This window comes from Corylus avellana, chromosome ca5 (assembly GCF_901000735.1).
Source record: "Corylus avellana chromosome ca5, CavTom2PMs-1.0".
NCBI classification, from domain to species: Eukaryota; Viridiplantae; Streptophyta; class Magnoliopsida; order Fagales; family Betulaceae; genus Corylus; species Corylus avellana.
In genome coordinates this window covers 36,291,329-36,304,336 of record NC_081545.1, presented here as the reverse complement: position 1 = coordinate 36,304,336, position 13,008 = coordinate 36,291,329, and the positions used below count along the sequence as shown (strand labels likewise).

General features: G+C 35.5%; 2 protein-coding genes across 2 annotated transcripts; both read left to right on the top strand.

Moving 5' to 3' along the window:
* The first annotated feature begins 94 nt into the window (after positions 1 to 94).
* On the top strand, positions 95 to 2,391 carry LOC132182358 (N-alpha-acetyltransferase MAK3-like). The gene is made up of 2 exons (XM_059595587.1): positions 95 to 585; positions 1,915 to 2,391. Exons 1-2 carry the CDS (start codon positions 373 to 375, stop codon positions 2,158 to 2,160), a joined length of 459 nt encoding a protein of 152 aa, XP_059451570.1. The 5' UTR covers positions 95 to 372; the 3' UTR covers positions 2,161 to 2,391.
* An 877-nt stretch (positions 2,392 to 3,268) lies between these two features.
* LOC132180876 (histone-lysine N-methyltransferase, H3 lysine-9 specific SUVH4) lies at positions 3,269 to 12,639 on the top strand. Its single transcript, XM_059593860.1, has 16 exons — positions 3,269 to 3,958; positions 4,047 to 4,112; positions 4,303 to 4,359; positions 4,562 to 4,627; positions 5,215 to 5,269; positions 5,422 to 5,531; positions 6,316 to 6,492; positions 6,860 to 6,958; positions 7,668 to 7,766; positions 7,900 to 7,949; positions 8,035 to 8,123; positions 9,578 to 9,737; positions 9,877 to 9,982; positions 10,123 to 10,305; positions 11,109 to 11,363; positions 12,233 to 12,639. Exons 1-16 carry the CDS (start codon positions 3,542 to 3,544, stop codon positions 12,344 to 12,346), a joined length of 2,103 nt encoding a protein of 700 aa, XP_059449843.1. The 5' UTR covers positions 3,269 to 3,541; the 3' UTR covers positions 12,347 to 12,639.
* The last annotated feature ends 369 nt before the right edge of the window (positions 12,640 to 13,008 follow it).

Here is a 13,008-nt window from a genome sequence, read left to right as displayed (position 1 = left end):
GCGCTTTTCAGCTTAACCCGTTCTTATGATTTATGGGAGTTTAAGGTGAGCTTGTAAGGAGGAGGCATAATGAGGAATGAGATGTCCATATGCTTGACATATATATAATGATTTTATATTTATATTTAAGTTGCTGGTATTCTTGAAACCTACAAAGAACGATCCAATTGATCAGACACACAATGAGATCCATACGGTTTTGCACTTCTTGAAAAATATAATCTGTTTTGTTATTCTATTCTAGGTAATGAAGAACTTGTTACTCACAACTCTTGGATTCAAGAATTCCTGTATAACTTAAGCGACACAATTAGAGCTTTTTTCAATTCTTTTATTAATTGATGGGGATGAGAATGTTTGTTGTAATAGAAAATGGTGGTCTATAATACAAAATTGAGGCTACTAGTTTCTCTATGCAGTAATGTGTTCATTTGTGATAGACTCTCTCTAAAACCTTGCTTACCTGCATCTTATTGGCTATATTATTGTGTTCTGTTAATATTTAGGTTGAGATTTCCTCATATTGCAGCTACGGAACTTGTTAGCAGATCTATCAAAGTGATGATGGAATCAGGTTGTGAAGAGGTATGCCAGCATGGATTCTAAGGTTATATTTATGTGTTTATTATTTTATTTCCAAATTACTCCCCCATTATCGAATTTCTGAAGGTGATGAAGATTATGGAGTAACCGACTGATTTCAAAAGAATAGTGGAGCATTATTTTGCCTTACTCCTACATCTTATTGCCCTTACGGTGTGCTGGTCTTCCTTTGTTTTTTAACTGATCAGTATATACATCTGAATAGCATATTTTTCATTGACATCTCCACCTAGCCATCCTGCACTACTTATATGTAGAAGATCCTCCTCAATCCCTCACCTTTCTCGTAATCCATTAAGTGTAACAAATTGGTACTTGAAGATAACCTTGCTCTTCAACCCGTGCCAGGAACCATTACCAGAGTAGAATTGCATATAGTCCATTATGGTTCCCTTCATGATTGAAACCTATAAATATCGAACTATTCATTGTATGGGATGCGTTTACAATTATCTTGTATGGTATGCGTTATTGTTCCATCAGATCTTGCATTATGATCTGTGCCCAAGATCATTTTAATTAATTAATTAATTTTTTTTTGTGTTTAAGTGATTAATACAATTGCCCAGAAAGACATTAGCTTAACTTCATTTCATAAAGGTGGTAGTGCTAGAGATTACCTGCAAGCAAATCTCATTTGCTTTACTCATATGCTGCCATCTTAGTCTAAGCCAACACTATCCCTATGTTTTTGTAACTCGGGACTCATCATGATTTGCCATTCAAAGACCAGTTATAACCTTCTGACCAAATAAGGATATGAAGCACGAGGTTGAGTTATGCTGCCAAAGTTAGACTGAAGAGAGAAATATAGAGAATTTTTTGACAAATTAGAAGATAAAAAAGCTGGAATGGGTTTCCTTAAATATTCTCTTTGAGCGCACAGGTCCATTCAAAAGATAAATTGAATGACTTGGTTCATGAGATATGGGCTTGCCGCTAGGGGTGGAACTAAAATTTTTGGTTGGGAGAGGACAAAACTAAAAAGAAAATTTGTTTGGGCGTAAAAATTTGATTTTGAAAGGATTATAAGGTTTTTATTTTATTTTATTTTATTTTAATTTTTTTTTTTTTTTAATTTTAAATGGGGAACACATGAAGCCGGCCCCATGCCTCAAGCAGGGGTGGAACGTGCTTCCTGCCATGATGATGAGTGCTGATATTTCCTTCTTTGGCACTAACATATTGCATATATTTTTTTTTTTGTAAGATCCATGGTGTTATTGGGTTTGTCATTTTCTTTCAATTGTTAGAAGGGAACACCCTGGCTCATGTCTGTATTCTTCTTCTCTTTTTCAATTTTTGGTGAAGGTAACGTTGGAAGCAGAAGTGACAAATAAAGGAGCGCTAGCCCTGTATGGCCGTCTTGGGTTTATTAGGGCAAAACGGCTCTTCCACTACTACTTGAATGGAGTTGATGCTTTCCGTCTGAAGCTGTTATTCCCTTGTCCGGAGTTATACCCCTCCCTGCCTATGATGGCAAAGACAGAAGACAGCCACTGCCATGACGATCACATACAACCTGAAGAACGTTCTGAGCTACATCAACACTTGTAATTTTTTTATTTTCCAGCTCAGTGTATGGTTTAACCATCACAAAGTTTTGCATTCCATTTCTAGAGTCATTAAGGAGGTAATTATAACTTTTATCTCCCACATCATTTCTCTACAAGATGTATACTATCTTCGGATCAATCCCTTGCAGTTGCTCATACATGATTATAACTTTTTTTTTGTTTGAAACAGTGTTTTGATGTGTCATAAATATGAAAGTAGTTTTGAGTATTTTGTATTTTTGGTTGTTTATTAATGTTTTTGTTTTGAAAAGAGAAAACAAAAGGGTGAAGGAAAAAGTATTGTTAAACAAAGCTTAGGTTTTTTTTTTGGTTTTTCTTTTTTTGCTAATTGTTTTAGCATGCTGAATTTGGAAGCTTCAGTCGTATTGCAAAGACTAGATTTACTATTTTACTAGGGGAGTGTTCAAGCTTGGCTCGTGAAGAACCTAGCAAAGTTCATCGATGGAGAGAAGTCGGCAGATTTTCTTTTGGGTTTTAACATTGGCGGAGGAAAGGGGACTTGTAGGCCGTAACACATGATAACCATACTTGTTATTGTTGTCTTTGCTTATTTCTTGTTAGTTCTCCTTTCCGCCCTAAGTAAAGTTTTTTTTAAAAAATAAAGCTCTTAGAAAAAGTTTAGAAAAGAAGAAGAAAACCAAAAACATGTGAGAAATTAAACGTTAAGGAGAGGAAGGGTTGAAAAAATGAAGAGAGCTTATAGGAGAGGGACAATATCTTCTTCATTTCAAGATAGTATTTATCCTATGGTCATTATTTAAAGTTGATAAATTTAAAGGTATATATAATTTTACATAATTATAATTTTTTAAATATATCTACTTTAAATCTAATAATAGAACTATCATTTATTTTAAAATAGAAATGATCCTATTACATAGTAATGCTATGGTATGATTTTTATTTTAAAAAAATGAAATAATTCTTAAAATTATTATAATCAATTTCAAATTCAATTAAATTTTAAAAGCCACGTGATTGATTTGAGGGGAAATGAAAGTCCCAAATACAGCATTACCGATTTACCATTCCAAAACGTCTTGGAGAATTGCTTTTATTTTAGAAACCAAACAAGGGTATTCCTCCTTTCACATCAACACGTCACGGAGCTCAGAGAATTGCTTTTCTCTCGCTCGGGGCGAGCGAGAGAGAGAGAGAGAGAGACAGAGAAGAAGCGAGGGAGATGAAAAGACAGAGCGGGAGTTCGAAAAAAAGAAAAAAGAAAAGAAAGTAAAAATAGAAATAATTGGCATCCACTGAAGCTGGGAAGCATTAAACCCCTTTCAAGCTACTCAGCCCTCTCATCAGTCCTCACCTCCAAGCCCTAACCAAATTCAAACTCCCTTCTCTCACGAATTGCGATGATGGCCTTGCAATCGCAGAAATGCGTGGAGAACAGCACAAAATTCGAAGCACCGGAGTTCTCGAGAAGAGAGAGCGTTAGGATAAAGGATAAGCGGATAGCCGAGAAGGAGCTCCGGGTGCGTCAGAGAGTAGAGCTACTAAATGAGCAGCCAGACGTTTCTGGGGAAGGAGGCAGACGAAAAAGAATCAAACATTGCTACTCAAGGAGGGCTTCCGTTAAAAATGCGCACGGAGAGGTGGAGAAGATCTCCGAGGGTTTCGGGGCAGGGGACAAGCCGATGAATCTGAGCTTGGAAGCGGAAAATAGGGCTGTTAGTGAGAACGGTACAGCGAGTACACTTGAGAAGAGTGACTATGCAAAGGTGAAGGAGACGCTGAGAGTGTTCAACAAGCACTATCTCCATTTCGTGCAGGTCAGTCTCTTCTCTTTTTTGATTCGGCTATCAGTCTGTTCTCTTTTGATTCGGCTATCTCCATTTTTGTTTCTCATTGTGCATGTAGGAAGAGGAAAAACGGTGTGGCAAAGTGGAAGCTGAAAGGAAAGCCTCCAAAGCTTCAAAATCTAAGGTTAGCGTCTAAGTGCTTTTCGTGCATTTTTCAGGGTGCCTTATATATGAAATAGATATTGATGAGATATGAATTGTATGCATTTTTCGTGCATTTTGCTCTAATGTTGCATTTGGAAGCTTTATGGATTTTAGATTGATTCTTTGCTATCATTTTTCCTATGCTATGCTTAACATACGAATCTGAACAGAAACGGGTTGCACGAGAAGAGAAAAATTCCAAACCCTCAAAAGGTTCAAAATCTAAGGTTAGTGTGCTTCACTCACATGTTTTTAGTGCTTTTGATGCATCATCATGGTGTTTTACATATGAAATTGCTCTTTATGAGATATGCTTGTTTCCCACCCTTTTTGCTCTAATGTTGTATTTGTAGCTTTATGGATTGTATATTGCCATGCTCTATCTGCTATGGTTTTTCCTACGCTATTGTAACGGACAAAATTGTGCAGATACAGGCTGCACCAGAAGACACAAAGAACAGGACCAAGCGACCTGATCTGAAGGCTGTATCTAAGGCAAGTCAAGATTGGAAGAGTTAATTAATGGTTCTTTCATGGAATATTGGTACAGATGGAATATTGGTACAGATTTCTATAAGTAATTTACCATCTGATAATACATTATAAGCTCCATTTCACTTATTTTGACTGCTAAACTCGGCCTTTTTTGATTTATGTTATTTCCTGATGGACTTATGTTGAATTCTTTCATCTTGTATTAGGTTTACCCATGATTTAGTTCATTATTTATTTTTGATTGGATTGCATATATCCCTTAGATGTTTTAAGTAAATGCTTACATGCCTTACTAAATAGTAGTTTGAACATTCTGATTGCTGTTAATATAATAATACTTTTTTCTCGTCTAGTTGGCGCTAGTCTACTTTGCGTGGAATATGTAAAGTAATATGGCGATGTTATGGTATTGAGAATGGTGATGATAATGTGGCAATGATATTAGTTCTTGTGTCCATCATTGTTATATAATAATTTTTGGAATAGTAGATTGTGTTGGTTGTGGAGAATATGATTGTGAAATCTTTGTAATTATCACATTCTGATGTAATTCAACCATTTTTCTTCCAAATGGAACTATCTGGCAGATGATGGAGGCTAATGAAATCTTGAACCCTGTGAAAAGAATTGGTGATGTTCCAGGTTTGTTGCTTTTTCTTACATTGCTTTTCTGGTTATATGTGTTTTAGTAGCAGTTTGCTTGTTTATCATCCTATAATATTTGATTATGACTTTTGCACTATCAACGTGAAAACCATTTATTAAGAGGTGTTAATAAGTGCTCTTGATGACAGGAATTAAGGTTGGGCATCAGTTCTATGCACGGGCTGAAATGGTTGCTGTTGGTTTTCACAGTCACTGGCTGAACGGGATTGATTATATGGGGCAGAGTTACAGTAAAGGGGTAATTTAATCATGTTGCTCCTTGATTAGGGATGTCTAAGAATGCAATCAATTGGCAGCCAATAAATTTTCTTCCTGTAAATTTTCATTTTTTATTTGAGTTGGAGTACTGTTCATTTTGATTGAATACATGATTGATATAAGCCAATAAGGCCTTCTCATATTAAATACTCTTCTGAAATTTATCAGTCAACGCGTGGACGAATAAGTAGTTGATTACTTTTTGTTTACTTGTTTGGTAGTCACAGAGGTAGTACTGGAATGTCCTTTATGTTTTTCAAAGCCTTGTGAAATGATATTGCTCAAGCTAATTTGCAGCTCATAATCCTTACATTTCTCAATAGCTTATGGTTTATGTACCTAAAGTTTTTAGTGCCTCTTAGGACCATTCTATCTAGGGATGCTAAGCTATTTACCACCTGCAAACATAGCATAATTAGTTGAGGCTCTGTGTTGGGAACTAGAGATCTTAGTTTCAACTGTTCCACAGTACTAGTGCTAGTGATTTGCAACTTGATTGTATGCATATAACTATCAAAAGAAAACAAGGCCAACCTATTTACAGTTTTCTTGGTGTATAAGTTTTTCTTGTTCTAGCCTAATGTGTGTCATGTTATCTATTGTGTTAATGCTGCTTTTCTGTAAACCAAGGATTGAATAATTAAAGGCTATTCCTGACTGAGTAGTCTTTCTTCTTGTTGATGTAGTTGAAAATTTAATGTTCTTCCACTTAGTAATCAGAATTAAACTAGAATTGATGAGGAAGATTTTTTTTTCCTAAATAGGAGTATAGGAACTACACGTTCCCAGTTGCAGTTGCCATTGTTTTGTCCGGGATGTATGAAGATGACCTTGATAATGCTGATGATGTTGTGTATACTGGTCAAGGTGGACATAATTTAACTGGCAATAAGCATCAGATCCAAGACCAAAAGATGGAGCGTGGAAATTTGGCACTCAAGGTGTGTATTTTATAGCTCTCCTAAGTCCTTTGTCTATTGTTACTTGTAAAAAAAAGTGATTGTCTATTGTTACCTGCTATGGTACTTTCTGATCTGTTCTCCTTTTAACCAGAAGCTCAAAGTGATATTGTTGTCATGTTGACCAGTGAGAGTGTGTGGATCAGATCAACACACTCTCACTAGTTGTTGATCCATTCTGCTTTTATTTTTAATTTTGTTGGGTAAGTCATTCTGCTTTTAGCCCAGAAGCTCTAAGTGATATTATGAGCAAGAATCAGTTTAGCACAAGAATCAGTGAGTGTGTTGAATGCCTTCTGAATTTGAAATCATATTAGTTGACGTGTACCTGCTCTGTGCTCAATGGCAGAACTGTGTGGAGCAACATGTGCCTGTTAGAGTCATTCGTGGCCATGAATCTAAAAGCAGTTACACCGGTAAAGTTTACACATATGATGGATTGTACAAGGTGATTTTCTAAAACATTCTGTATAATTCACTTGATTTATTAAGTCCCCATTGACCTCCATCTTGCATTTGTGTCATTTTACTCTTGATTTTAAATAGTTTCTTTGCTTAACATATCAATGTTCCATATATTTGCAGTTAATTTGAAGACTTAAATAATGAAAACAAAGATATTTCAACAATGGATTTACTTTGCTATTCCAATATGCATTGGTACAATATCTAACTTGGGATTGAAACCATTGTCTTTGCATAAAATTTTATTGCTTACCTTAACTTTGTCTTTAATAGAGCTAGCATTTGATTGTCTTTTGTCTAATCATGGTTCTTGCATAGACAACGCATAGATTTTGCAATTTTTTGATTTTAAAGATAAGAGAGATAGAATGAGCTATTTGACAGTCAGAAAAAGTAGAGAAAGAAAACTATCATGTGTGAAGGGAATCAAAGATAATCTTTTTCAGCTCTACCACCAAAGTATCTCTATCTTTGAAGTTCCTTACATTCTGCTCTCCCCAAATACACCACATTAAACACAAAGGAATTCACCTCCAAACTTCCAGAATATTACAGCTTCTTTAGAAAATACTCATTGATTTAATTCTGATTTTTGTAAATTTCTTAAAACTCTGGTGATATGTGAATTTCCATTTTGTAGTGTGCGGCTAGAACTATCTGTTTCTTCTGTCTAATGTGCTTTCTATTTACAGGTTGTGAAGTACTGGGCAGAGAAGGGTCTTTCTGGATTTACCGTGTTTAAGTATTGCCTAAGGCGGCTTGAAGGGCAGCCACTATTGACCACTAACCAGGTTTATATGTTTTCTTTCATTGTCTGACAGACTTTACTATTGTACATTCGTTATTTTAGCTAGTTTTCCTTTTGCTGAGAGCCAATGAGCCTTTAATGACTCTTTACTTCAAAATGTTTCATTCTTGTTGCAGGTTCACTTTACTCGTGGGCGTGTACCTCAGTCTGTTTCAGAAATACGTGGGTATGTAAATATCAAAGAATCAAAGATTTTAATTGCTGAATTGTAAATTTAGATTGTGCTTAATATGTATTATTTGCTGGCTAAGGTTGGTTTGCGAGGACATCACTGGTGGTCAAGAGGTTCTTCCCATTCCAGCTACTAATTTGGTTGATGATCCACCTGTTGAACCCACAGGCAAGTTGAACTCTCATCTTTGGTACCTATAGGATGAGCAGATATCTTATATAAGAGTTTGGGAATGTTTGCTTGCCTATACTGTGTCTCAGTCCCTTAGTTGACTTGTGCATGGTTTCATATTTGTTCTCTGCTAATGATCATGAGATTAGATTCGCTAATTGATTTGTATGTTTAACAAGCTCGTTTAAAGAACATCCTTAAAATAATGTTTTTGCTCATTTCTATATTTTGGCAAAAGCAGGTTAAATTTCTTTGTGTTGAGGTGTTACTGAATCCAACTTTGCTATGTTGGGTTGAGACTCTTTAGTTTCCAAAATTGTCCACCAAAGACATTAGGCTGGTAAGAGAGATCATGTCAAGGAGAGTAGCGTGTCAAGGGTATTGAGATGGGCGGAAATATTGAGCTTAAGGTCAAGCTCCACTTTTTGTAGGTCTGAAATGCTTGATGTTGTTGCTGAGCATGTTGCATGAAGCTTGAATGAGCATTCTAACAAGCCCAGCACATTCTTCTGTTGATGTTTATTACAACCAAAATGAACATCTCTAGGTTTTATTTGTCACAAAAGTAACTATTTTATTTTTATTTTTTTCCCCCTAAGCCTGGTCTTGAAGTTGGTTTGCTAAAGAAAACCAACTTTTACATTTGTTCTATAACCTCTACAATCAATCCTTGTTTTATACTGTATTAATGATTTTTCCTTCTCATTTTTTCAACCCATAACTTGTGCTTTTAATGATATTTGTCGTTTACTTGACAAAAAAGAAAAATATTTTTTGTTCATTTTTTCAACATCTAGAACTAATGTTATTCCTTTTTATGTGCATAAGTGTCTTTTATTCTTAGAGCCCGTTTGAGATTGCGTTTGAGAAATTGAGCTTTTAAGTCAAAAAGAGCTTTTGGGCAAAAGCTTCATTTTTAAGCTTTTGCCAAAAGTGCCTTTTGACCATTTTTAGGGCTTGTTTGAGATTGCGTTTGAGGGGCCTAAAAATGCTTTTAACACTCAAAAAGTCTGTTTGAAGAAAAAAGTACTCGTTTGGTAAAAAAATTAAAAGCACTTTTAAGGGTCTGAAAAGCTTAAAAATGGCCAAAACGCACTTTTTGGCAAAAGCTTAAAAATAAAGCTTTTGCCCAAAAGCTCTTTTTAACTTAAAAGCTTTATTTTTCAAATGCAATCTCAAATAGATTCTTAGACTTTTTGAACATTTAAAAGCGCTTTTAATTTTTTTACCAAACGAATACTTTTTTCTTCAAACGGACTTTTTTAGTGTTAAAAGCATTTTTAAGCCCTCAAACACAATTCCAAACAGGCCCTTAGTAGCTGTGGTATTCATGTATTTTTATATTATTGTTTGCTTTGTTTATTCTCTTTTAATACTATTCTTCAGATTAAGTGTTGTACTTTGTTTATCATTAAGTTCTGTGCTATGCTTGTTACATATGTTACTTTCAGGTTTCACGTATTGCAAGTCTATTCAAGTTGTGAAAAATGTTCAGCTTCCCAATAATGCTTCTGGATGCAATTGCAAAGGAATGTGTGTGGACCCCAAGACCTGTGGTTGTGCTATGCTTAATGGCTCTGACTTCCCTTATGTATCACGTGATGGTGGAAGGTGAGAAGCATTTTCGCTTATTGTCTTGATTGAATTTGCTGACTTATGTTTGAGGTGGGAGGACTTTATAAGCCTGAGTTTTAGAAAATTTATCTGCTAATAGTTTGTTTAATGTCCTTCCATATGTTGCATCTCCCAGATTAATTGAAGCCAAGGATGTTGTCTTCGAATGTGGTCCAAAATGTGGCTGCGGACCAGATTGTGTGAACCGTACTTCTCAGAGAGGCCTGAAGTATCGACTCGAGGTTGTGTTATTTTGTTTTAGTACCTAACTGCTTATTACTTATCTTAGAGTGGTCAACGTATTTTAACTTATACATATACAAAAAGAAAAAAATATATATATTGTAACTTATACATGAAAACCCATTTGTGGTGTCAATAGGTTTTCCGCACTCCAAAGAAAGGGTGGGCTGTTCGATCTTGGGACTTCATACCTTCTGGGGCACCAGTTTGTGAGTACACGGGAACACTTATGCGGACTCAGGATTTAGATAGTGTCTCAGAGAATAATTATATTTTTGAGATTGATTGCTTGCAAACAATGAGGGGCCTTGGTGGAAGAGAGGTATTCGTTCTGTTAATCTAGTAAATCTTGCATTATGATTCCTTCTCTATTTCAAGCAGTTTAGTAGCTGTTGTGTGCTTTATAAAGTGACGAGGAATGTTGGCTGTGTTTGGGAAAGGACTCGAAAAAAAAGGACTCTACTATTCCTCTTAAAATCAACCATAACATTTTTACTTTTTACATCACATCAATTACTTTTTATTACTATTCAAATAAAAAAATCACTACAAAACAATTTTTTTCACTTTTCATACAAAATATTTTTACTTTTTTTCTCATATCAATCAAATTTGCTACAGTTTTAATCCATTTCATTTTTCAAGTCTTTAGGCAAACACCGCCGTTTACAAAATATTTTACAAAAAAAAAAAAAAAAAAAAAAAATTCTATAAAGTGATGCAACACAACATGATTGAAAAGGAGATGAATCCAATTTTTTTTTATCAAATTGTATTTGATTAACTAAAGTATGCTTGATAGATTTCAATTCTTAGTTCTTATTTATCAAAAAAAAAAAAAAAGATTTCAATTCTTAGTAGATAGGTGGTACTTAAAATGAAATTTGTAGACATTTGTCCCTCACTTGTTCCTATTCCAGTAGCTCTAACAAACCATGTTTTTTAATTTCAAAGAAAAAGATATCATTACTTCGATTGATGGGAGTTCTGTGGTAAATAACTAAATATGCACAGTTTACAATCTACTCACGTATGTTAGGCTTGATCTCTATTAATGAACTCACTTATTCTTGTTCCTTTCATGGCACGCTGAATTTATTTTGTCCCATATATTTTCCTTATTAGAGGCGATTTCGGGATGTACCTGTACCAACAAGCATTTCTGAACCAACAGTCATTTCTTCAGACAGGCCTGATGATCTGAGATCTGAAAATGTACCAGAGTTTTGCATTGATGCAGGGTCCACTGGGAATATTGCGAGGTTTATTAATCACAGCTGTGAGCCTAATCTTTTTGTCCAATGTGTTTTGAGCTCACACCACGACATCAAACTTGCTCGAGTAATGCTATTTGCGGCAGACAACATACCTCCTTTGCAGGTTTTTCTCTCTCCCTTTCTGTGCATGTGCGTATCCTGGAGCCTTTATTTATTTATTTTGTTCGTCAATTATTACATCATTTTGGATGTTGAACTTTTGGATGCTTAGCCATCTACCATTATTTGAAGAAAACGTGAGTGAGGGAATGAATGAGTTATGGATCTGGCAGGCCTGCCCCTGACCTGCTGGGTTGGATGGTGGTTATCGCTCCTTGTCACCTCTAGACTGAATGCTTAGCCATCTACTATTATTTGAAAAAGGTGTTTTGATCTTTGATTAATGTCAATTGATACAACATTATGTATCATATGTGGTTGATTAATCATCATTTTATGCTCATGTTGACAACATGGATTTGGAAGGCAAATTGTTGAACTACTAATGATTAATCCATGCCTTTACTGAGCTGAGAAAGGGCTAGTATTGAAATTTGCATATGCAGCAGACAGATGAGGCTGGAAGAATATATAGATATTTGCTTGCTTTTGTTAATATGGATGTGTGCTAGATATGCTATTCGGTGGTTGGACTCCAGTTATTTGTGGAGCTGCTAGCAAAGTGGTAATGTTCATTGATTGTCAACTTTGTTATTACAAAACCCCTAGGTAGAAAACGAAGTGTTCACATTCATTCATATGTAAACCGTTGTTTGTTTGACTTGCCATGATTATTCTGTTTAAGCAGAATGTCTCTTGGGTGAAATTGTCACTTTGATATTTCCCAGGAGTATTTTCTTTGTATGGGACCTTCATATTCTTGTCTGACGTATGGTTTAATTTGTATCTTATATGAATCTCTCCCATATGTTGCATTGGTAGGATATCTAGGTTTGAAGCTTGAAGTAACTAAACATTGTTCTTTGCTTGTAGGAGCTGACATACGACTATGGCTATGCGCTTGATAGTGTCTCTGGTCCGGATGGAAAGATACAACAGATGGCCTGTTACTGTGGTGCAGCAGATTGCAAGAAGCGCTTATTCTAGGTGCTTAATTCTGATCAACACCTTACCTGTTGACATCTTTTGGCCAAATGATGTTGGCCTGCACCAACATTTTAGCGTGCACTGACCTTTGTTCACCGCCTTCAACTGATGTTACCTTCTACATCCTGATTCCCTTGCATCAGTTTGACTCCGTGGGTTCCCCTGGAGGTGCCTATAATATAGTAATTCTGTAACTGAAAGCAATTGTTTGATATGTCAATTTTTTTGGAAATCAATGAAAAGGCATGATAATAATTTATAGTAATGCGGTCACATGTAGCATGTTACTTTCATATTTTTCTTCACTCCTTGCTGATAGGGTTGCCAAATTTATTGCATTAACCTTTAACATCTGCGCTGCTCCTGATATACAATTACGAATTATAATTTATATGCAAATGGTATTTCTTTCCTCTTTTGTTTATCTGATTGCTGCTGAACACAAAATACCTTGCAAATTCATTTTTATTTACCCATTCTACGTTAAATCTATAGAAGGCAACGGCCCTTAAGCTATAGTACAACCAAAGCCACGATCAGTTTGTACTCTAAGATTCTTTTTAACTTTTATCTTGCATCTTGCTGGGATTCAGAAGTTGCCTTAATGGCTCGGGCATATGGTCTATTACCTCGTGGTCAGAATAGCTTGGGTGGGCTCCAGA